The sequence below is a fragment of the Hipposideros armiger genome, unplaced genomic scaffold (genome assembly GCF_001890085.2).
Source record: "Hipposideros armiger isolate ML-2016 unplaced genomic scaffold, ASM189008v1 scaffold_376, whole genome shotgun sequence".
NCBI lineage: Eukaryota > Metazoa > Chordata > Mammalia > Chiroptera > Hipposideridae > Hipposideros > Hipposideros armiger.
Genome location: NW_017731726.1, coordinates 23,557 through 45,972, shown reverse-complemented (window position 1 = coordinate 45,972; position 22,416 = coordinate 23,557). Strand labels below are relative to the sequence as shown.

The following is a 22,416-nucleotide window of genomic DNA, read 5'->3' as shown; positions in this document are numbered from 1 at the left end:
AGCCTTGATCAAGTTGATGATATTGTTCTAAGGTGATGTATCTGTGTTTTATCCTCCTTCTCTCCCCCAACACATAGTATTATAGTGGGTTGAATGGTGCCCCCCACCAAAAAAAAAAAGATACATCCACGCTCATTCCTAAACCTGTGAATGGGATCTCATTTGGAAAAAGGGTCTTTGCATATGTAATTAAGTTAAGGATCCTGAGAAGAGGAGATCATCCTGGATTATCTGGGTTAGCTATATGTCCAATGGCAAACATCCTTATAAGAGTGAGGCAGAGAGAGATTTAACCCTTCATGGGGCACAGTTGATCTCACAGATTGTTTTGAATTTCTGTTGATTTTTATACTGAATTTATGTAATAAGCATATATTGTTTTTACTTTGTGGCAAATTAAAATTTCATTCTGAATAAATAATAAGCATGCTTACATGCTATTTCATTCATTTTCAATTTAAATAAATAAATGTCATACACCCATCTAGTAGATGCATTGCGCCTGAACTCATAACTTTTGCATTGCTCCCAACGGAGGGTTGAGAGAGAAACGTATGCCATGTGGCCATAGAGGTAGATATTGGAGTGGTGCAACCACAGGCCAAGAATGTCTGGAGCCATCAGAAGTTTGAAAAAGCAAGGAAGGAGTACCCCCTGCAGATTCCAGAATAGTAGGGATACCAGATTTCAGTCTGACCTCCACAACCGTGAGATAATAAATTTGTCTTGTTTTGAGGCACTCAGTCTGTGGTCACTGGTTAAGCAGCCATAGGAAACTAATACCAAGTGTTCAGCGGCTCAGCATTTGCAGATGAGGAGAAGTAAGTAGTTTTAACTCATAACATTGTAGAATTTCTTTACCACACTTAATTCATTTGAAAATGATCCCATATTTCTCCATCTCTATTTTTCTCATGTGCTTTTTTCTTACCTGGAATGCCCTCTTTCTTTCCAAATTTTATCCATCTTTCCAAGGATGAACTTCTTGGCCTAATCCAAATTTCATTGATCTCTGCCTTCTCTGATCAATAATAATGCCTGATGCTTTCGTAGCATTTTCTAATTAAAAAATTGTTCCTGAGACATTTTCACCATAACCTTGTGTAAAAGTTACTATATCAGTTTTTTAGTTAAGTAAGCCTTGGTGAAGTTTGGTGATTCACCAAAGGTTGTACAGCTCTCTATGAGTCTCCTGAGGTACCATAACAAAGTCCCACATGCTGGGGGGCTAAAACAGCAGAAATTATTCCCTCCCAGTTCTGGAGGCGAGTCCAAGATCAATTGTCAGCAGGATTGGTTCCTTCTTTAGGCTCTGAGATAAATCTGTTCCCAGCCACTCTCCTACTAGCTTCTGGTGGCTGCCAGCCATTGGCATTCCTTGTCTTACACACAACACCCCAATCTCTGCCTGCATCTTCACATTCTCTTCTCTCTGTGGTGTCCTCTCCTCTTCTTTAAGGACACCAATCATTGGATTTAAGGTCCACTGTTCCAATTTTACCTCACCTTAATTATTTCTGAAAAGGTCTTATTTCCAAATAAGGTCATGTTCTGTGGTTCTGGATGAACCTGAATTTTGAGGGTACACTATTCAACCCACTGTAGCCTAGTAGCGCAAAATACCATGTCTTATTTTCCTCAAGTTCCACATGCTTTTCTCTTTCCACCATGGTGTGTGGTGAAATTTTTAACGTGTTTATTGTCTGTAGTCACAGAATCCTTTTGGTGTAGTAGAAAGAGAAGATGAACTGGGACACACAGGGCTCCATTGCTAGGACTTGGAGGAGGACACTGACCCTCAGTTGACATATGCATGAAGTTTGTAATTAAGGAGAATATAACTATGAACCTGATAAACTTGTTCTGAAGGTTAAGTGAGCAAGCAATAAATCAAGTCTGATTATTTTGCGATGTTGCATCAAATGTGTGAGTCATATCACGCTAACAATAGCTCTCAATGCAGGAATACCACCATATTTAGCAAAATTTTGAACTCATCAGTCACAGATATTGAAGACCAGAAACTATTTCAGGGATCTAATCAACTGTCAATATGCTCAACTTGCTCAAATCAAATTAGTACTAACATGTCCTTGACTAGTAAAAAACTGTGTATTTGTTAGTTCTTGTATCTTACAAATATGCCTACATTACATAAAGCAAAGTTTTATAAATCATGTTAGAATATTTATTTTTATTTTTCACAATGTTATTAATGTCACTTCACCAAAGGATAGGGAGGATGTAACATCACAGTTATATTTCCTTGCTTTATCTATCACACTTGAAAGACTTCAGTGGAAGATAAGTACAAAAAATGGAGATACTTCTCTGTCTATAAAAACTATATTAAACGAGAAAACATTTAGGTAGATGTTTTAACTTATGTTAATGTGACATTCTGTTTTATGCTGAATATACAGATTGTTTTAATGATAAGAACTTCTACCTTGATTAAAGAGATTCTTGTAAAAAAATTATGTTCTTTACCATTTAGCTTTATGACTAATATTTAATCAAGCATACAGGTGTGTGCAATTTTACTGCAGATTTTAAAAGATCCTTTCAATATTATTTGCCTTAAGAAAATGAAAGCATTGTCTGCAATTTATATACATTATCTGAGATGTAGTTTTATGACAGAATAGCCCCTTTACATAATGTGCTTGTAGATGTGTCTTTCTGTGGGTAGATTTTGACTGTGTTTATCAGGATTCCTTTTCCATCTCCCTAAACCACATCTCTGTGATACACTTTTAATCCCTGTATTGTTCATGTCACTGCTTTCCACAGGCCTCTATGGGAACCATATTACTAAAATGTTGCTGATAGAAGTGAAGTGAGGAAAAAAATGATGTTACTGATTTGTGGCCAATCTATAAAATACATGATTTTTTTTTCCTTCTCCTTGGAAAGGATCTACCCCGATTGTGAAATAAACTAAATTTGGAGTGTATTGGTTTAGATTAATGCTGTTACCCAGATCTCTGAAAAATAGAGATTTTTATCTCATTGGTACTGCAGTACATTCTAGGTGACATACAGGTGAAAGCCAGCCTCTTTGTCCTTAGACATATTTACAAAACATGTATGCCAGGGAAATGATGGCCTGTTTAATTTCCCAATTCCACCTGTTTCAGGGATACCTTCTGTAGCTCATCAACTGGCCTTCACCACCAGAGATTTGTGGGAGACACAGTGTGCCCCAGAGGACTCTGAAAGTGAACCTTTAAATCAAAAGAAAAGGAGCCAGACTAATCAATAGGGAGGCTTCCATTTATTTCTCTCTTTCTTTTCTCCAGGCAGAATCCCCAGACATAACAATGAAATCTGTCTGGTCTAAGCCAAACTGATACTGTTAAAGGTTATTTGACAAAGATATTTGGACCCACACAGAGAGCTTAATTTACATCTCTATTTGTTCACCTCTTGGGCAGACCTTTAGAAAGTAAAAATTAACTTCACCAATTTGTTACTTAAATCGATTTCACCTTTGGCTTTCATTTTTGTAGGAAATTTGATAAATGTTTCCTTACCCAGGGTTTGGTTAGGAAGAGAAAATGCAGGCTCTCGTTTAGGGACTCTTATTCTTTCTTCGTAGGTTTAATCTGTTTTCTTCATGGGCTGACAGAAATTTATAAACAAGGAACTTTAGCTTTCCTAGACTATTGATATCCTTTTGTTAGTTGATTTGTTTTTCTTTAAAAGGAACCAATGAGGCCTATATGTACATTTCAGATGTGTCAATTTCAATGCAATGTCCATATTTATATTCTCAATATTTAGATAAAGACTCTTAACAATCCTACATGTTCCTAATATCTTTTTTATCAGTATTTATCAACTTAAAGTGACTCAAAATGAAAACAAGCAAAACTATTAGATAAAATCACTTAATGGAAAAGTAAAAAATAGAATCCTCTGCTTATAAATATTGATGCTATAGAGAGATCAATTTACTACTACACATGAAATCAAGACTCTTTTTAGCAAACCTCAGATAGAAGGATGGAACCAAGCATGAAAAATTATCAGACCCATTTGCTGAAAATGATCTTTTATTTCTTTTGCTAAAATTCAATCTACATACATTCTGAGGTGATATACTCATTGTATTCTAGAGTGTGTCTCAAAAGTTTTGCATTTTTTATCACCTGTTAATCCCAAGCACTTCTTCTCTAGAGATTCTATTTTGTGTCATGTAAATAACATGGTGAAGAGAGGAATTATAAATTTGACTGATAAGTGAATTTACTTCGATTTCATAAATATTAATGTTTCTCAGAGTCATATAGTTATGTCTCCTAGGCGTTTACCTCCAGTCCTGATTCAGTTTTGTCTATGGGATGACTCCCAAATCTCTTATCTAACTATTTCTCCTGGGGGTTTCATACCTGTATATCTACTTTTTAATATCTCTACTTGGGTGGCATCTTCAGTGCAACAGATCCAGAAGCTAAACTAAAATAAACTCCTTAGCCACCTCCCAAACTTCTCTCAACTCACTTCAAAAAATAAATAAATAAAACCGATGTTCAGTATTAGGCCCACTTTACAACTCATGGTATAATCAGAAACCCAATTAATGAGCAAATACAAATTATTCTCTCTCCTAGTTATCTCTTGAAGCTCACAACTCCCCTTCCTATCCCAGTACCCTAGTTCACATCACCCTCCTCACTCTCTCAGGTTGCTTTGATAGTCTCCTAAACTGAGGGAATAAGCAGTAATTATCAATAAAGGAATGAATAAATATTTTTACTTACAGGCATACTAACTACAACTGTTTCATTTATCTTACTGCTCCTCAGTCCAAAATTAAATGTGATTATTCTTATTTAACTTGTTCATAATAGACCTAAACTAGTGGCACTAATGACTGCTTGCTTTATCAGCTGTTCATAAACCATTCTTTTAAAGATTTTTTTACCTTTTAGCTTACCTCTCCTTGGTAAAAGAATAAACTTTGCTCTCTCTTTAAAAGATTAGATTTTCCAGATCATTTTAACACTCTTGGTCTTCATGTACCTGGTAGTTGAACATGTACAACTTGGGGGATGTGATCAGGATTCAGTTTTACTTTCGGCTCACACTACTTTTTAAAATATATTCAGCAGGGACAGTCCTTTCCTTGTAACCAGATAAAAACTCAGGCAGCTCCAGCAATATTTTTCCAGTAATAGAAAGTTCTTTGCTTTCCTAGGAACTCACAGTCTCAATTCAGTAATCAAGAACGTCTAGTACTATGTAATAATCAGAACGGCACACATAACTGAAATTAAGTCCCCTCATGCGTCAACCACAGAGGAGGCACACTGTGCAGTGGCCTGGGGTGTCCTGTTTGCTTTCTTTTCTTGTGCTAACTTGTATTGTCACAGTATGGCTTCATGCACACTGCGCCTTTCAATGTTCAGGGCTAACTCCCACCTGAGTGCTTTCACGTGCCCCTGAGACCCTCCTCCCCTGGGAACCTTTGACGCCCTTCCCATGACCTAAGCACTGCTGATTCTCTTGGCTGTATGCTTCCCCCGGGCCCTGGTTTCTGGTATTCATTCCACACAGGCTCTCTTTCCTGGCCTCCATATCTCCAGCCCCTACATGTCCTCTTGGACAGGATGTAACATAGATTTGGCTCATGGACCAAATGAGGAAACAAAACCATGCCCTTTGTAGTTCATCAAAAACATAATATATTCTGCGCTTCCCACTTTTAAGAGCTGGCACAGAACAGCCCATCCTACTGCAGCAGGGGCTTTTTTTTTTTTATTTGCTCCATTGCCCTGCCTGTTCCCGCTCTTGTGCTTCTTAGTGGGGTCAAACACCAGTTTGCAATGTCTCCCCAACTGGTGAGACAATGTCAAAGTAAAGGAAGGTTCCCATGAAGCTTCTTACCTCTTGGCTTAGGGGATATGGGAAGAAATTATGTAAAAATAATTATAGCTAAACTTGCATGCTACATAAAGCAGTCACTAGTGTGTATGTACTCAAATGGGTATGAGAGTAATACATCAATAGACCCATAGATGGAGACTTAGATAGAGAACCCAAATACAGTAGGTGGGTGTGTGGATGGACGGATGGATACATGGATGGATAGAAAGAGATAGATAGATAGAGAGATGATAGATAGATAGATAGATAGATAGATAGATAGATAGATAGATAGATAGACAGATATATAAATCAAATATCAGTACTGCCAGAAACACTGTAATTTACCCGTGCTGTAATCTGGGATATCCTGAAATGCCTATATTGTCACTGAAAGTGGTTTTGTTAGAGAAACTTTTAACTTTTAGCACTTCAACCACATGAAAATGCAGATTTCTGTATCAGAAGTACATTAATTATGTGATAATAGAATCAGTGATTTGGTTTGTCCTTAGCACATTGCCTTACAATGTAGAGTGTGCATGCTGTAGAGAACTATCTCAATGTAGTGTTTGATCTGGAAATCTTAATGGATAATCTCTTAGGTAAGAGTAAGAGAGAAGGAAAATTAAGGCATATGAAATAAGTGAGGCCACAAAAAACTCTCCTAGGGCAATAACACTGTGGTTTTGCCACTCAGGCACTTTTTCTGTTTGTTTCCTGATTCTGGCCTGAATGAAGACTTGAAGAGTTGTAATATTTATGCTTCTAGTCTGGAGTGCAATGCTCTGTTGTTTCCATTTCTTCTTTCTCTAACCTGTGAGGCCGCGCATCCCTGGAAGTGTGCTGAGATCCATTCTGCCCTCTCCACATGATTCAGTTCATAGGCTTAGATGGTATCTCCTTTCACACTCAGTCTTTCTAGAATGAATAGTTCTTATCACTTTGTCTGTCTTCATCCATCAGCCCTTATAGTCCCTGTGTCATTCTCTTTGCTTTCCTTTCTACCTTCCTTTATACCTTTGTATCTTTCTTCAGGTGTTTTGAACAGTGACGAACACAGTATTTATCCCTGTTTCTTTGTGAGCTGCAGAGCAGGCAGAAGCATCTGAGCTGTCAGCACCAAGGCAGGAGTAGACAAAGGAAGAAAGTGGGAAGGGTGGAGTGTGGTCAGGAACTAGTCTGAAAAAGAAACAGTGCCTGATTTTCAAGAAGAGAAAGATTACAGAGAAGAGGTTATACAGGAAAAGTTGAGGAGACAGAGGGGGAACAGTGAGTGAACCCAGAGATCTGTCCCCAGCAGAAGCAGCCACCTCCTGTGAGGCTGGAAAGAGGTTCCATCCAATACATGGTACTATTGGACTGGGAGCTAAGGGCAGCTAGTGGAAGCCCAAACCAGGGCATCCTGCCCTGGAAAAACTGAGGCCGTGAAGAGTGGGCTATGGAGTCAGGGAGGAGATTCAGCATTCTCTGAGGAGGAAGGGAATTACCAAGGCTTCTACCCTCGTCCTGCCCGCCAGTCTACTGCCAGCATGCCAGCGGCTGTAGGCTGGAGGACTAGGCTGGAGACCACAGAGCAGACAAGGGCGGGGATTCACGGGAGAGCAAATGGTGTAAAAGCGAAAGGCATTACCAAGCAGTGTGCAACAGAGCCCAATTCTTTAGAAAGTGCATACTTAGACAAAAATAGATTTGATAGATGATAGAAAGATAGATAGATAATAGATAGAAGGAAGGAAGGAAGGAAGGGAAATAGGCTATCCCTGGGAAAAGGAATTAGAGGTAAATTTTATTTTATTATTTTTAGTATTTTACAAATTTTATAAATGCATACATATTATATTTTTTAAATATTTGTAAAAGATAAGTCTTAGCTGTTTTCCTTGATTTTTTTCCCAAACACAGTCTTTTAAACCTGATTCAGTAAAGATTATATTTATTAACTTTTGCTATTAGCCACCTCAAAGGCAATTTGAAAATCTACACAGATGGTATCCACTCATGCCCATTTACTATGTCCACATATAGCCTGTTCTCATCCCTTAAAATATATGTTTTATTGATGCGCTATGCTAATAAAGCCATTAAACTTTAGTGTGAACTGGCCCCCATTCAACATTAAATTGGATAAATAAGAAACGGAGTTCAGAGAAGCTGACTACACTCATGCCCCCACAGTTAATGATCGCAGCCTGTGTGCCGTAGGTGTTTTTTTAGGCTGATAGGTGGAAACTTGAATAAGTACTTCTCTTCATAACTCTTGGTCCATTGCCCCTTCTACTTTAGCACACTTTTATTTGTTTTATTTTCTTCAAACTTCCAGCACTGTATATGGCTTTTCCAGGGTGCCACAGTCAGCTGGGTTGTTTGGAAAATAATGGCTTCTGTTGCTATGGTCTTAGATAAAAGTATTTGAAAATTCTCTATAGCTCTTTACGCAATGCTAACTCTCCTAAGAAAAAAAGTTTAGCCTGAGTATAATTATAATGTAGTCTCATTTTAAACTTATCAGCAATTTTAAAATATGTCAATATCTGCTCTCATAGTTGTTTTGTACCAAAAATGCCCAGAAAGCATTTATCCTCTGCAAATTCTATCCCTGGGCTCCCTTACTCTCTGCCAGCATCACATAGGAGGACAGAATTCACAGAGCATCGTAAATCACTGGTACCTGGAGCCGTGATTCTCAAACTTGAATGTGCACCAGAATCCATGGGGGAACATATTAAAAATGCAGGTTCCTTGGCTCCAGTCTTATAAGTGATGATTAAAGAGGTCTGGGTGAGGTCTAAAGTATGTGCATGTTTATTCAGCACCAGAAAATGTTCTCCTGTAGGTATAGCCTGTGAGGCACATTTTCAGAAACACTGAAGGTATTCTTAGCCACAGAGTAGGTGCTCAGTGTAGCCCACATTCCACCACCTCACACTGCCCTCCTGCTATGTTCTGGGCACCCGGAGGGGCAGAGACTGCAGACATAAAGAACACACTGAGCCCCAGCTCGGGCACACTGCAGCACCTTCTGTATTGAGGTCAAAGAAGCCAGCTGCTCTTGCTTTCAATTCAGGGAATAACAATCAGTGATGGTGGGGAGAGTTGTCTCTGTGGAGCTCTCTCACCTTCGGATTTCAGTTTCCTTGGTGATTAGCCAAGCATGAGCCTGACAGTCTCCCTGTAGATACAGCGGTTCTCAACCTGTGGGTCGCGACCCCTTTGAGGGTCAAACGACCCTTTCACAGGGGTCGCCTAAGACCATCGGAAAACAAAAAGACATTTACATTACGATTCATAACAGTAGCAAAATTACAGTTATAGAGTAGCAACAAAAATAATTTTATGGTTGGGGGTCACCACAACATGAGGAACTGTATTAAGGAGTCGCAGCATTAGGAAGGCTGAAAACTGCTGATGTAGAAGGAATGTGCACGTGGTTTGGCATCCCCTAACTCCTCTTTGTGGACCCAGGAAGTGAGGTATCTTGCTGAATTGTGATTCACAGCCATAGTGAAAGTTTTATACTTCCTTTTTCATATAGAGCTAACATAATTTTCCTTTTAATTATATTTATTGCCACACTGGAGTGTTACAGCAAGTCCTTCCAAAAAAGCAGCACGCTGCCGTGCTCCCTCGTTTGTATGGCATTCCTCACTTGGCATCCACACTGAAGCGTTTAGATGAGGATCGCTAACTGCAGAAACATAAGCAAAGGGCTGAATTTCCTTTGGAGTCATTTTATTGAACAGAATCATTCCAAAGGAAATCTTTGAATACGTGACAGTTTCCTTAAAGATTTGTACTGGGCTGTGTGCATATAAATTTTTGTATTACATGCATGAGGGACACTGTCACTTATAGCATGAATCCTATCTTCCAAACCTTAAGAGGCAAAAAAAAAAAATTGAGTCTGAGTTGCAGTTATGTAAAGACAGAGGGAAAAAGGAAAGCATTTAACCTGGCCTCTATCTTTTGCGACTTTCATGTTTTTCTCCTTTCATCCCCCAAATAACGAAACAGCCAGAAATGGAAGGGTAGGGCTGAGAGCAGAGCAGCTGTCCTGAATGACCTAGAAAGGCCTCTGCCTAAAACCTGCTTCCTGCTGCTCCATCAGCACCCGTTATGTCCCTCCAGAGTGGCACAGCTGAGAGGACAAACCTTTATCTATTCTTGTGACATTGCAGCCTCACAAAGCTATAGGTGATATCTGGGATAGATTGAGTTCCTCCTTGGTGGTTTTCCTTTCATAGAAATTCCGCTGTCCATTTATCTAGGCTTTGAGGCTCACTTCCCTGTGAATAGCCCAGGAACCCGGTGGCCTTGTCCCACTGTGTCTGCATCTACCATGGTGTCTATTCTGTGTAGTTATTGCCTCCTCCACCTCCTAGAGGCCACGAGCCTCAGTAAGGTCCAGATGCTGAGGTGTAGCTCGCTGATGGCTGTAATGTGCTGACCCTTTCAGGGAGACTTGCTTTATTTGGAAACAGTTCCTTCATAAAATAATAAGTGCATTTGGGGTGATTAGAAATCAGGTACAGGACGAGAGTCTTCTTTTTGGATAGGTAACTTATTTAGCAGCCTCAAAATAGATGACATACATGACTCATTGAGTCCTTCTCAAATCAGTAGGGTAAAAAAAAATTTAGAGTAGCGTTGCGGGCAAGGGGACCCCTCAGAGTAGGCCTAATGGGAGATCATGACTTTCACTCTGAGGTAACCTGGGCACAGCTCCACTTTGTCCACACCCAGTTAGAGGAGGTCACTTAGGAAGCAGTAAAGAAGCCCTTTAGTTGCCCCCATCTGTTCACCCTGCAGCCAAGAGATGTGACTGGAGACCCAGCTAGACCCAGAACTCCTACCCTGTCCAGCAGTAATGAGAACCCCCTTTTTTATGTCAGAGGAGGTTGAGTGGGGAACCTAGACTTCCCCCACCTGGCAGGAATGAGTTCTGTCTCCCCGCCCCTGTTGAGTGGTATCACAGGGAGCCACCTAAAACAAAAGGTTCCGTTGGAAACTTCAACACCCTCCTATGGACAAGTGATAGAAAAATCTATGTAGGAATACAGCAGGGATATGGAAGAACTCAGCAACATCAACCAACAGGATGTACTCCTTTATAGAACACTTAAACCAACAAAAGCAGAATATGCATTCTTTTCAAGTACCCAGAGAACATATATCCAAAAAGACCAGATACTAGACCATACATCAAAACTAAACAAAAATAGAAATCATACAGAGTGGACTTGCCTACCACAATGGAATCGAACTAGAAATCGATAACAGAAAGATAATACAAAGTCTCCAAATACTTGGAAACTAAACAATACCCTTCCGTATAATCCACGGATGAAACAAGAAGCCTCAAGGGAATTCAAAACAATATGGGGAACTAAATGAAAACGACAGTACAACATATCAAATCTGTGGGACAAAGCTAAAACACTGCTGAGAGGAAAATTTATAGCACTAAATCCATATGTTATAAAAGAGGAGTGCCTCAAATTATAATCTAAGCTCCCACCTCAAGAACTTAGAAAAAGGAGAGCAAAATAAAACCAAATCAAGCAAACAGAAGGCAATAACAAAGAGCAGAAATCAACAGAATTGAAAAAATAGCGAAAAAATCAGTGAAACAAAGAGCTGGTTCTTTTAAAATAACCATTAAAATGACAAACCTCTAATAAGAATGACAAAGAAAAAAGAGAAAAGACACAAATTACTAATATCAGGAATAAAACAGGAAATATCACTATAGACTACAGGCCCTGCAGATACCAGAAGGGAATTCTACAAGTAGCTGTTACATAATAATTTAACAGTTTAGATTAAATGGACCAATTCCTTAAAAAATACAAACTACCTCAGTTTACCCAGTATGAACTAGATAATTTAAATAGCCCTGTAACTAAAGGAAATGAATTTGTGATTTAACTGTCACCAAGAGGCAAACTCCAGTCCCCGATGGTTTCCCTGGAGAATCTTATCAAATATTTAAAGTAAAATTAACACTAACTTTACATAATCTTTTCTATAAGTTCTATAAGAATACTTCCTTATTTTATGAAGCTAGTGTTATCCTGATATCAAAGCCAGACAAATACAGCATATATACACGCAAAAGAAAGAAAACTGAAGATCAATATCCCTCATGAATACAGATTCAAAAATACTTTTAAATATTAGCAAATATAATTCAATTATATGTAAAAAGAATTATTCATCATGAATAATTCATTTTTTTTTTCTGGGGATGCAAAGCTGGTTCAATGTTTGAAAATCAATCAGGGTAATCCACCATATTAACAGGCTAAAGAAGAAAATAAAATCACATAAGCATATCAATTGATGCAGAAAAAGCATTTGATAAAATTTTACATCCATTCATGCTAAAAACACATAAAAATATAGGAGTAGAGGGGACATCATCAATTTGATAAAAAGCATCTATAAAAATCCTACAGTCAACATTATATTCAATGTTTTACTCATAAGATCAGAAGCAAGGCAAGGATGTGTGCTCTCACTGTTGTTATTAAACATAATGCTGGAAGGCATAGTGCTATAAGGCAAGAAATGAAATAAAAGGTCGACATACTGGAAAAGAAATAAATCTGTATTTGTAGATGACATGATTGTCTATGCATAAAATCTCAAGAAATCTACCAGAAAAAAAGAAAAGACAAAACTCATCTAATAAACAATAATAAATCAAGATCACAAGATATAGCATAGACATAAAGTAATCACTTATATTTCTATATACTACCAATGGGCACTAAATTAAAAATACAATAACATTTATGATCTCATAAAAATGCAAATAAGTATAAATCTAACAAAACAGAGGATCTGTATGCTGAAAACCACAAAATGCTGATGAAAAAAATCAAAGATCTAAATAAAAGCAGATCTGTGTCATGTTTATGGATTAGAAGATGACACAACAAATACTAGACAATTTACTAATAATCAATATAGTAATAGTTCTCCTCAAATTGCTGCATAGGTTTAATGTAATTCCTATCAAAAGCACAGTGAAATTATGTTTAAAAGACAATATCACTCTAAAACATATATGGAAAGATGAAGAAGTTAGAATAGTTAAGACTATTTTTATAAAGAAGATAATGTGGGAAGAATTAGTCTACTTAATTTAAAGTCTTATTATAAAGCTTCAGTAATCAAGACAGAGGTGAAAGGATTGACACATAGATCGATGGAACAGAATAAAGAACCCAGATATAGGCTCATACCAATATGTTCAACTGATTTTGGGAAGGTGAACGTGACCATAAATTGGCAACATGGGGGACCCATGTGGTGGTGATGTGTGTCTGAATCTTCATTGCATTAATGTCACTATCCTGGTTGTGATGGTTTTGTAGGATGTTATCATTGGAGGGGTCTCGGTGAAGGGTCCACAGGGTCTCTGTATTATTTCTTACAACTGCATGTGAGAACCTGAGATTGTCTCAAAATTAAAACTTTAATTAAAAATATTTAAAGGTGATGGGAGCAAGTTACATGTGAACATAAATGGGCATGAGTTAATATTATTTATTTAGTTTTGAAATTACTTTTAACAAGGCCAATATGAAACTTGATTAAATTCAAGAAATCATCACAACTAAAAGATTAAATTTGGAATCGAATTGTATTTTATATTTAAAATGAAAAAAAAAAAGCAAAACAAACCAAAAACACTGCACATATGTGTGTGCGATGTGCATGTATTTCTCAGCTTCGTCCCCTGAAAACTCCTGGAAACATTGACTAGCCCAATAATAATATATTATTTTGCACCTCTAGGGTCCAGATGGTGACCTCTAATTTTAATTTTTCACTAAAATATATAAATGCTCCTTGAGGAAACACTTAATTCCAGATTTGGGACCAGGGAAAAGAAAACATTATTTGGAACCATGTGTTCATATTCCACTAATGCCAATTTTATGTAACACAATCGCAATCATTTGTATTATTATATTATGATAAGAAAAACAAAACTATTTATGGTAGTGTCTAATACTTGTGTTGAGCTTTCAACTCAAATCCCGTCAATACTGATGTCATCCATATCTTATAAATAGGGTCAGAAGCTCTTAATCTTGGAGGGCCCCTGCAAAATATTATTTAACACATGAAGAAAGTCTCAAAGAGCTAAAGTTGTTTGTTCATCATCACAAAAATAAATTCACCTGCTTTATGATATATTCATTTTATACAAAGTAAAATTTTTTACTAAACTCTGTGCTTCCTACCAGCATCAAACTGCCCTCATTGAATGTTTGCACTTGTATGTATGTATCAAATATCTTTTTCTAGGTAATTTGGCCAGTTGGAGTCTCCAACTGGGAAGTTCTGAACTTTAGTTTTAATGGTAGACCTTCAGATTTTTCTTTAAATATCCAGGTACAACCAGGGTGCCATTTATGAGAACTTTCCAAAGCATGTGATTTGTATAATGAAAGACTCATCAGCATAATCTTAAATTTAAAAGACCAGCACAATGTTAAACTACATTTGGTCACAAGACAACAAAACCTTTTTGTTCATTTCACCAAATACAGAGGGTGCCAAAAACATGTATACACATTTTAAGACAAGAAAACTGTATTAAAATTGTAATACTCGGGGCAGCTGGTCAGCTCAGGTTGTTAGAGTGCAGGCTCATAACATCAAGGTTGCCGGTTTGATCTCCACCTAGGTCACGGAGCTGCACCCTCCACAACTAGATTGAAGACAACTACTTGACTTGAAGCTGATGGGTCTTAGAAAAACACACTGTTCCCCAATAAAATTTAAAAAAATAATTGTGATACTCAATATATACCAATAACAAAAGATGAATACAAGTCATGTTTGACTTTTGAAATTACAAGAGGTGCTCAAAGTTGTTCACATCGGCATCCAGACACTTCTGATTACGGCAAACTACTGGTTGAGCAACGCTGACCGAAGTGTCCACTTGTATAAATTTTATGACACTCCCAGTATTTATTGAGTGTGTCTGTTGGGCAAGTCATTTGCCTAGATGCTGCAGGATGACAAAGCTGAACATACTAAGGCCACTGCCCTCAAGGTACAGTAGCAGTTTTACTGCAGGAGTTAGGAATGGTCATCACAAAGCAGGGCGATAACAGCAGCCAAGGTAGATGAGGAATGTATTTAGAGATAATCAGGTAGTTCAAGGCCTTGTGTGTGTGTGTGTGTGTGTGTGTGTGTGTGTGTGTGTGTGTGTTTAATTCGGAATCATTAGATTCCCATGAAAAGAGTAGGTTGAAAATATAGATTGGAGCCATATGGAGGGGAACTCTTCACTACAGGATCAGCTCTGGGGCCTGAAATGATTTGACAGAGTCCACATGGATTCAAAGTGGCTTAGAAGGACGTGTTCTGATTTCCCTTCCTTGGTTTCACTGGGCACTGCTGTACCTATGTAGGAAAGCGTAGAGAAGACAAACCTCTAGATTAAGGGTTCTTGATGCCAACACTATGGACATTTGGGGCAGATAATTCTTTAATGTGAAGCTGTGCAGTGCACTATGGGATGTTTAGCAGCATCTGTACCCACCCACCCTCTCACTGGTGACAAACATAAATGTCTCCAGTCACTGGCAGGTATCCCTGGGGCCACCATCAGCCCTGCTTGGGAACCGCTATGCTAGATTATGTAAAATTGTTCATCTTCAACCATGTATAATATGTGACATAATATATAGCTCACATTTTAATATGGGTAAGCCATGTTCTAGTGCAAGAGCAAACTGGATGATTAGGTGATGATCTAAGGGCATCTGAAAGTTATTTAGTGTTTCGGCATTGCCTCAGCTCAACCAGTCTTCTGATCCAAATTCACATTAGAAAAATCTGAAAATCTGCAGGATGTCTGGGGTTTCTGTGCCATTTAGACTTTTGTGACAATATAGAATAAAAACTCAGAAAGACTTTATTGTAAGATAGACTTGGTCAGGCACTGGAATTCCAAAGCCATTTAGGAATCAAGGCTTATTAAGGGGTATCTGGCCCTTTTCTAGGTTCCTTTCACTCTCCACTTAGCCTCTTTCTCATAGATTCTCTGTTTAGTCCCCTCTTGCTACCAATGAGACAGTCCTCTCTGGGCTGTTTCGTTAAAATTCCCAAAGGAGTGGGTGATTATTGCCTTTATTGGTCTAACCGCCCGTCCTTTTTCATGGGGGAGGTAGCATGAAGAGGTGGTAGTCACTGGGCAGCTGCCTCCCTGGGTTCAGTCCTGACCCACCCTGGGCAAAGGTACACCTGACCGTGGTACCCTGCCCAAAAAAGTTCTCACAAGAAGCGGAAGCAGCTGGTGAAACCCATAAGCCTTATGGCTGATGTGACGTCTCAGGACTACATTGGCGTTCACATTTAGCTGACATTAGGACAGGAAAACCATGTCTCTTCAAAGATCATGTTCCCCAGGCCAGACTGGAATACCAATAAAAGCAGGCCGTGAAGCTATTTAAGTGTATGCATAAGTAAAATATAGTGAAGAAACCTGTCCTTTGAATAATCCACAATTATTCAAAGAATTATGTCACACGTTTTCTTTATTATAAAGACTTCAGATTAATGGTTTTGATTATCTAAAAGAACTTTTTTTAATAGAGACCATTCAATTTGTCAAACTGAAATCACGCTTCCTTCCCCAAATGCCGTGGAATCTTTCTGCTTGGTTTAGAGAGATTTCTGAGCAGGTTAGAGTCCTGCAGAATGAAAGGAACTATGTGAATGTGAGTCACTAATCTCACAATCAGAGGAGGGCTTCACAAACGAGAGCAGGAGAGGTGTCCCTAGTTTAATGTACAGAACGAGGACATGCAGGCGAGCGCTTTGAACTTGCATGTGATGTGAGCGCTAAGACTTGAAGACGCTTCTTTTATGAATAATTTAAGACTTCCCCTGAGTCAAATTATTCTTTAAAGGAAATTATTTTCGTGATCATGTTTTATCATTAGTAATTATGCTATTTTCTTTTATTATAGGTAATGTATGAAATTGTTGGAGCAATTGAAAAAAATAAAGACTCCCTTTCACAGAATCTTCTGTTCGTAATGAAAAGTAAGTTTTCCCCTACTGTGGTTTAAATGCCACCCATTATTTCTCTGAACATTGTCCTATAAAATATGTCACCAGCTAAAGGATAATTGAAATATTTTTTACATTCTAATGCCCAGAAAAATAAAGAATGGATCTTTCCACACTATACTTTGGTTACAATTTAATTTGGAGTCTAGTAGAAACCATAATTTAACTAAGCTTTTAGCAGATAGAAATATAAAGCACCTTTAACACTCTAGTGTTATGAATATAAAAAAGCTCTTCTGTGAAGACTAATGAAGATGAATATGGCTTCCAAAGTTATTTAGGCCACAGCAGGGTGAATTTCATTACTTAAGATGACGCTGGAGCACACCTAAGGGTGGTATTTTATTCTTATGTATTTCATATAAAGAAAGTAGAATGAGCATATAAATTTATATATACATGCATATATGTATATATGTACATAGCAACATAAATGTATAGGTTCCATCTACTTAGTGAACTTTAGCACTTTATATACATCTATCTATAATTCTATACTGTATGGAAAACTATATATTACATTTATATATGGCATAATTTTATATATATATATATATATATATATATATATATATATATATATATATCCTCTAGTAATTATTTTAATAGCAGTTCTGCAGTGATTCACATTCTCCTAACAACCTTTTCAATTAATTAAAATGTATCAGCTTCTGTGCTTGAAGTTGCTCTAAATGAGATAGAGTCATTTATCTTTCCCGGAGAAAGAAGCATATGAAAGCCTTTCATGGAATATCGAGTGCCTTTGAGCTGGAAATAAGACATCCATATCACTTCTGGTGTGAGGAACATTTTTACCTTAAATCAAACAGCGTGGTTGCAGTATATTGTTTTTCCTGGGGAATTAATTCTGCCTGCCTCTCAAAACTTAGGATTTTTGTGAGTTCTCTTAATGACTGAAACTAATGATAAAAGTATGGACTTGCATAGAAGGAAAGAATTGAAATAACTGATCTTCTTGATTATCACTGGAAATATCTTACTCCTAGGTTCAATTATTTGAACTTTATAGCATACTTTCATTCAAGCCATATAGTTTATGAAAACCTAATATATAGCATATTTTCCAAATGGGTGCAATGTCTTTTTCTTTATTTTTCTTTTTTATGGTGATAGAATATATATTTAGAATGAGAATATATTAGCTAGTGATATTACAGTTCTGCTTACGAGTATTTTAAGAGAGTCTCTAGATTTTAAAGTCGTTTTTTGTGTACACTTACTAAGAAGTTCCAAGAGGAAAAACAAGTGAGTCCTGTTTTATTCTAAATTCTTTAGGCTGTAGGCACTTGGAATAAGAGGACAGAATTTAATGTGCCTTTATATGTTTACGCAGGACATGGCAAACATTTTTTTTGTAGAGGGCCAGAGAATGGGATTTGTGAGCCATAAGATCTCTCTTGCAACTATTCAACTCTGCTGTTATAAGGAGAAAGCAACCCTAGACAAAACAAATGGACATGGCTGTGTTCCAATAAAACTTTATTAACAAAAACAGGCAGTGGGTCGGATTTGGCCCACCGGACTCACCTATTCTAGCATATAAACAAGAGATGTATGGTTGTGATAATATTTTACCAATCTGTGGAATGTTAATGCTGTAAATACGTATTAAAAATGTAATTTATATATAATAATAATTTTTATTTCCAGGTACCTTGCTAAGTACTTTGAACACAGTGTCTATTTCAACTCTCATATCATCAAAAAGCTCCCAGTGAACGAAGGCGGTAGGGTCTGTTGTAAGAGCCATACAAACATCGCTGTGCCTGTGAGGCACCAGACCAAGGCAGGCAGGTGGCCTGGAGATACAGCTCTTGCAGACATGCAGCAAGTGCTCTCATTTGTGCCTGAGATTAGAAATAAAGTCTACTTGATTCAGAAAGAGGAAAAAAAGTCAACATCTAGACTATTAAGTCTGCTTATAAAAATAGGAAATTTTGTGATTTACTGTCAATAATGCTGTTAATTATTGAGTTTTTTTGTCTCTGAGTGTCTCTGCATACCTGCTTCTAAACCGTGGGCACCTGACTTAGCTAAACCTGTATTGCTGACAAAAAGACACTCGATGTCATGTTTATAGACGCCAGCAAGGAGTGCTTTCCTTTTCAATGTGTACAATATAGAGTGACGAAGAAAATGGCCTGCAGTAAGGGACCCCTTGTAATAGGAAAGAAAGGCTAAACCAGCGTCTTCACCAGGGCTTTCTTTATCAGGTTCTGAGAAGCAAAAGGATGGCAGAATTTCTCTTTTCAGGTCCCAAAAAACCTGCTCTCACCTCACATTTGCTCAGTTGTGGTCAGGGCTCTAATGTCAATGTCCCAAAGCGTGATGGCATCCTCCTGTGTCAGTAGGATGACACTAGTACTCCTGTATCTTCATGCAGCCTGACCATATGATTCAGAGAGAGAAACCTGTCAATTGCATGTTTTGGTCCATATTTATGTCTAGTGTTCATATTTTATGAAAGACTTTTTCCCCCAATTATAGGAATAACATTGCAATATTGATCTGTGGTTCCATCCATACATAGACTTGCTGTAAATATAATTTTATTTAAATGGACCACGGTATTATATATATTTATTGTTTAACTGTTTGAAGTAATTTTAAACTTAAATAAAGTTACAACATTAGTGCAAAGAAATCCCATATGCCCTTATCCCAGATTCATTTTTTTTCTCGCTTCTGTCCTTCGTCTTTTACTCTCTCCTCCCTCCATTCCTTTCTTTCTTTCCTTCCCTCCCCCTTCCTCCTTCTCCCCTTCCTCTCTTCCTCTTTTTCTCCTTCCTTCCCTCTCTCCCTCCTTCTCTCTGTATATGGGTGTGTACATATATTTTCTGTACTATTTGAGAATGTTACATGTATCTTTATGCCTAAACACTTTGGTATATATCCTGAGATCAAGGACATTATCTTACATAACATCAGTAAATTACCAGAATATTTAACATCGATACGATAATAATGTCTAACCCAGAGTCCCTGTAAAGCTTTAGCATTTAACCTATATCACTGTTTTAAGGTGGCATCCTTCTGGTTTTCCTAATTGAAAGTCGCTGTTGTATCTTTGATAAGTAATTTGTAAGGAAGTTCTTTGAGACAATGCAAATATTTTCTTCCTCGTCAAAATTTCACCCATTGGTTTTGCATAAATTAATGATTTTTACTAAATTAATGATTTTTCTAATGGTTTCAAAATTGCGATTTCCTAACCCCATTTTTCCATCAATAGTGACAGTCTACTAAGAACTCCCCTTTCTAATTAATTAATTAGTTATCAGTATGGACTCATTAATTATTTTTGCTTGTCTACCTGTCCCTTTCTAAAAATATATTGATGTACTGTTGGTTGATAACACTATGTAAATTTCAGATGTACAACATTATAATTTGGTATCTGTACACTCTATTGTGTACTCACCACCAAACGTCTAGTTTCTTGTTACCATACATTTGACTCCCTTATTTTATTCAATGAATTGTAATCTATTACTATCATTATTTTGATGCTGAAATTGCCCACGATGTGATCAGTGAGAACCCCTTCAAGCTAGCTCCTGTGTCCTTCTGGCAGGTCCTCGTGATCTTTTTTAGCATGTCCTTTCATTTTCACCTTCCAGGATGTTCCAAGGATTATCTTCCTTGCCTCAGATCTAGAATCAGCCTTGTGTCCAAGAAGCCTTGATTTATTTAGCGGAGAATAATATTACTAAACACTAAGGCCCCGGAACTTGGCAAGCTCATTTTTACTGGGATGTCATGGCTTTTTGGCCCTTTCATAACTACAAAATTAACATATAAATATAGATAATGTATAGATATTATACTTAGCTACATATTAAAAGTCACAAATTTATGCTGATACCTCTAATTTCAGTCCAACACCACAGGGCTCCTTTTTGCCTTCTTGCATTCCATAATTGTGTCTCCCTTCTCTGACATTTCTCCCTGGTTCCCTGTTTATTTATCAATGTAGTGACTTTGCGTTGAATGCACTGCTAATAAATATGTTAGCCTGGGCAAGCAAACTAATCTCGGTGTGGAAAAGGTAGAAATGAAACTGCTTTGCTACTAAACATAGCTGACTATCTGATGGGCTAAGCATGATCCTAAAGAATTTATGTACATTATTTCACATTTTAATCTTGTAGTAATCCTCAAAGTACATAGGTATGGCCATGGTCACTTTATAGAAAAGTATAAGGCTTAAGAGCTGTCTACATACAGATACAGGTAACATAAGATCCTTCTAAGTGCCTTCTAGACCCTTAAACACCATATACAGTTTTCACTGTGCTATTTAAAGACATAACCAAAAATCCTTTCATCATTGTTCCAGTTTCTTTCTGAGGTGTCAGGAAACGAATGTGGGCCCAGAATTATTAGAATTTGTATAATCTAACATCTAAAGTTTATCAGCTTGCTTTTACCTTTGCAGCTTAACAGGGTGAGAAAAACAGGCACTTCTTTCACCTAACAAGCTACAACAGATGAGAAAGGGTCTCCCACAGGTATTTACATACAGCTCTGAGACAGGCCAGGTAGATCCTGGGAAAATGTGTTCCTGGGGAGGTATTTTCCTGGAACAGGGAGCTGCTGACATAATGCATGACTTCATGACTTGGTCAAGTGCACTAAAGTCTCTTAGGTCTGAGCAGGTAAGATTCTGTTCTAATAGTTAGAAGAGTAGTAAGTGACACTCCGTGAGAGAGAGAGGGCCCAAGTGCTCAGGTGGAGAACCAGGACTCTTGGCCAAGAGCAGGGTCAACATTCATTGGATGGAATGATTAACAGTGGGGAGAATAAAATAGGGGCAAAGGGAAAGACAGATTCCTCAGTTACATCTTCCACTCAGAAAGTTTTACTGGGTAAATCACTTGGATGAGGTGCAAGTTGAATATAAATAATGATCTTAATGCCATTTACAATATTTATTTATTTATTTATTTATTTATTTATTTATTTATTTATTTATTTATTTATTTATTTATGTCTTAGCTAGTGAAAATGTCGTGATCAATCATTTGTTCCAGTCGAAACTGTCACAAACAGGATCCCTTCTACCTGCCTATCCTTCTTTTAAATTCAGAGGACATAAATCTGCCCTGCTCAGTAAGAGAATGACAGCATCTTCCATTATCGGAGAAAACAGAAATTACCTAGAACTGAGTAAGGTAGGAAATTTTGTGATTCTTGTTTGTTTTGTTGTTTTTTTAAGTGGGCTTGGGACATTTGTTCCTTTTTTTAAAAAACACCATTCTGAATACTAATGGAAATAAATTGATATTTTCATTTAAACAAAATGTACAGAAAAGGATGGCTACCTGAATTATATAGCCAGGAGTATAGTAAAGTACCGGAGAGGGAAAATTCCATAGCAAATACAGTATTAGTAATTGTACTGGTTGTCTGTGCAAC

General features: G+C 37.5%; 1 protein-coding gene across 1 annotated transcript in view; it reads left to right on the top strand.

The window, feature by feature from the left end:
* Positions 1–22,416, top strand: part of LOC109393330 (unconventional myosin-XVI) — a 457,270-nt gene that overhangs the window by 430,479 nt on the left and 4,375 nt on the right. Inside the window, exons 24-25 of the mRNA XM_019662415.1 lie at positions 16,875–16,950; positions 21,997–22,172. Of these exons, the coding sequence (XP_019517960.1) occupies positions 16,875–16,950; positions 21,997–22,172 (252 nt within the window). The remainder of the gene's footprint in view (positions 1–16,874; positions 16,951–21,996; positions 22,173–22,416) is intronic.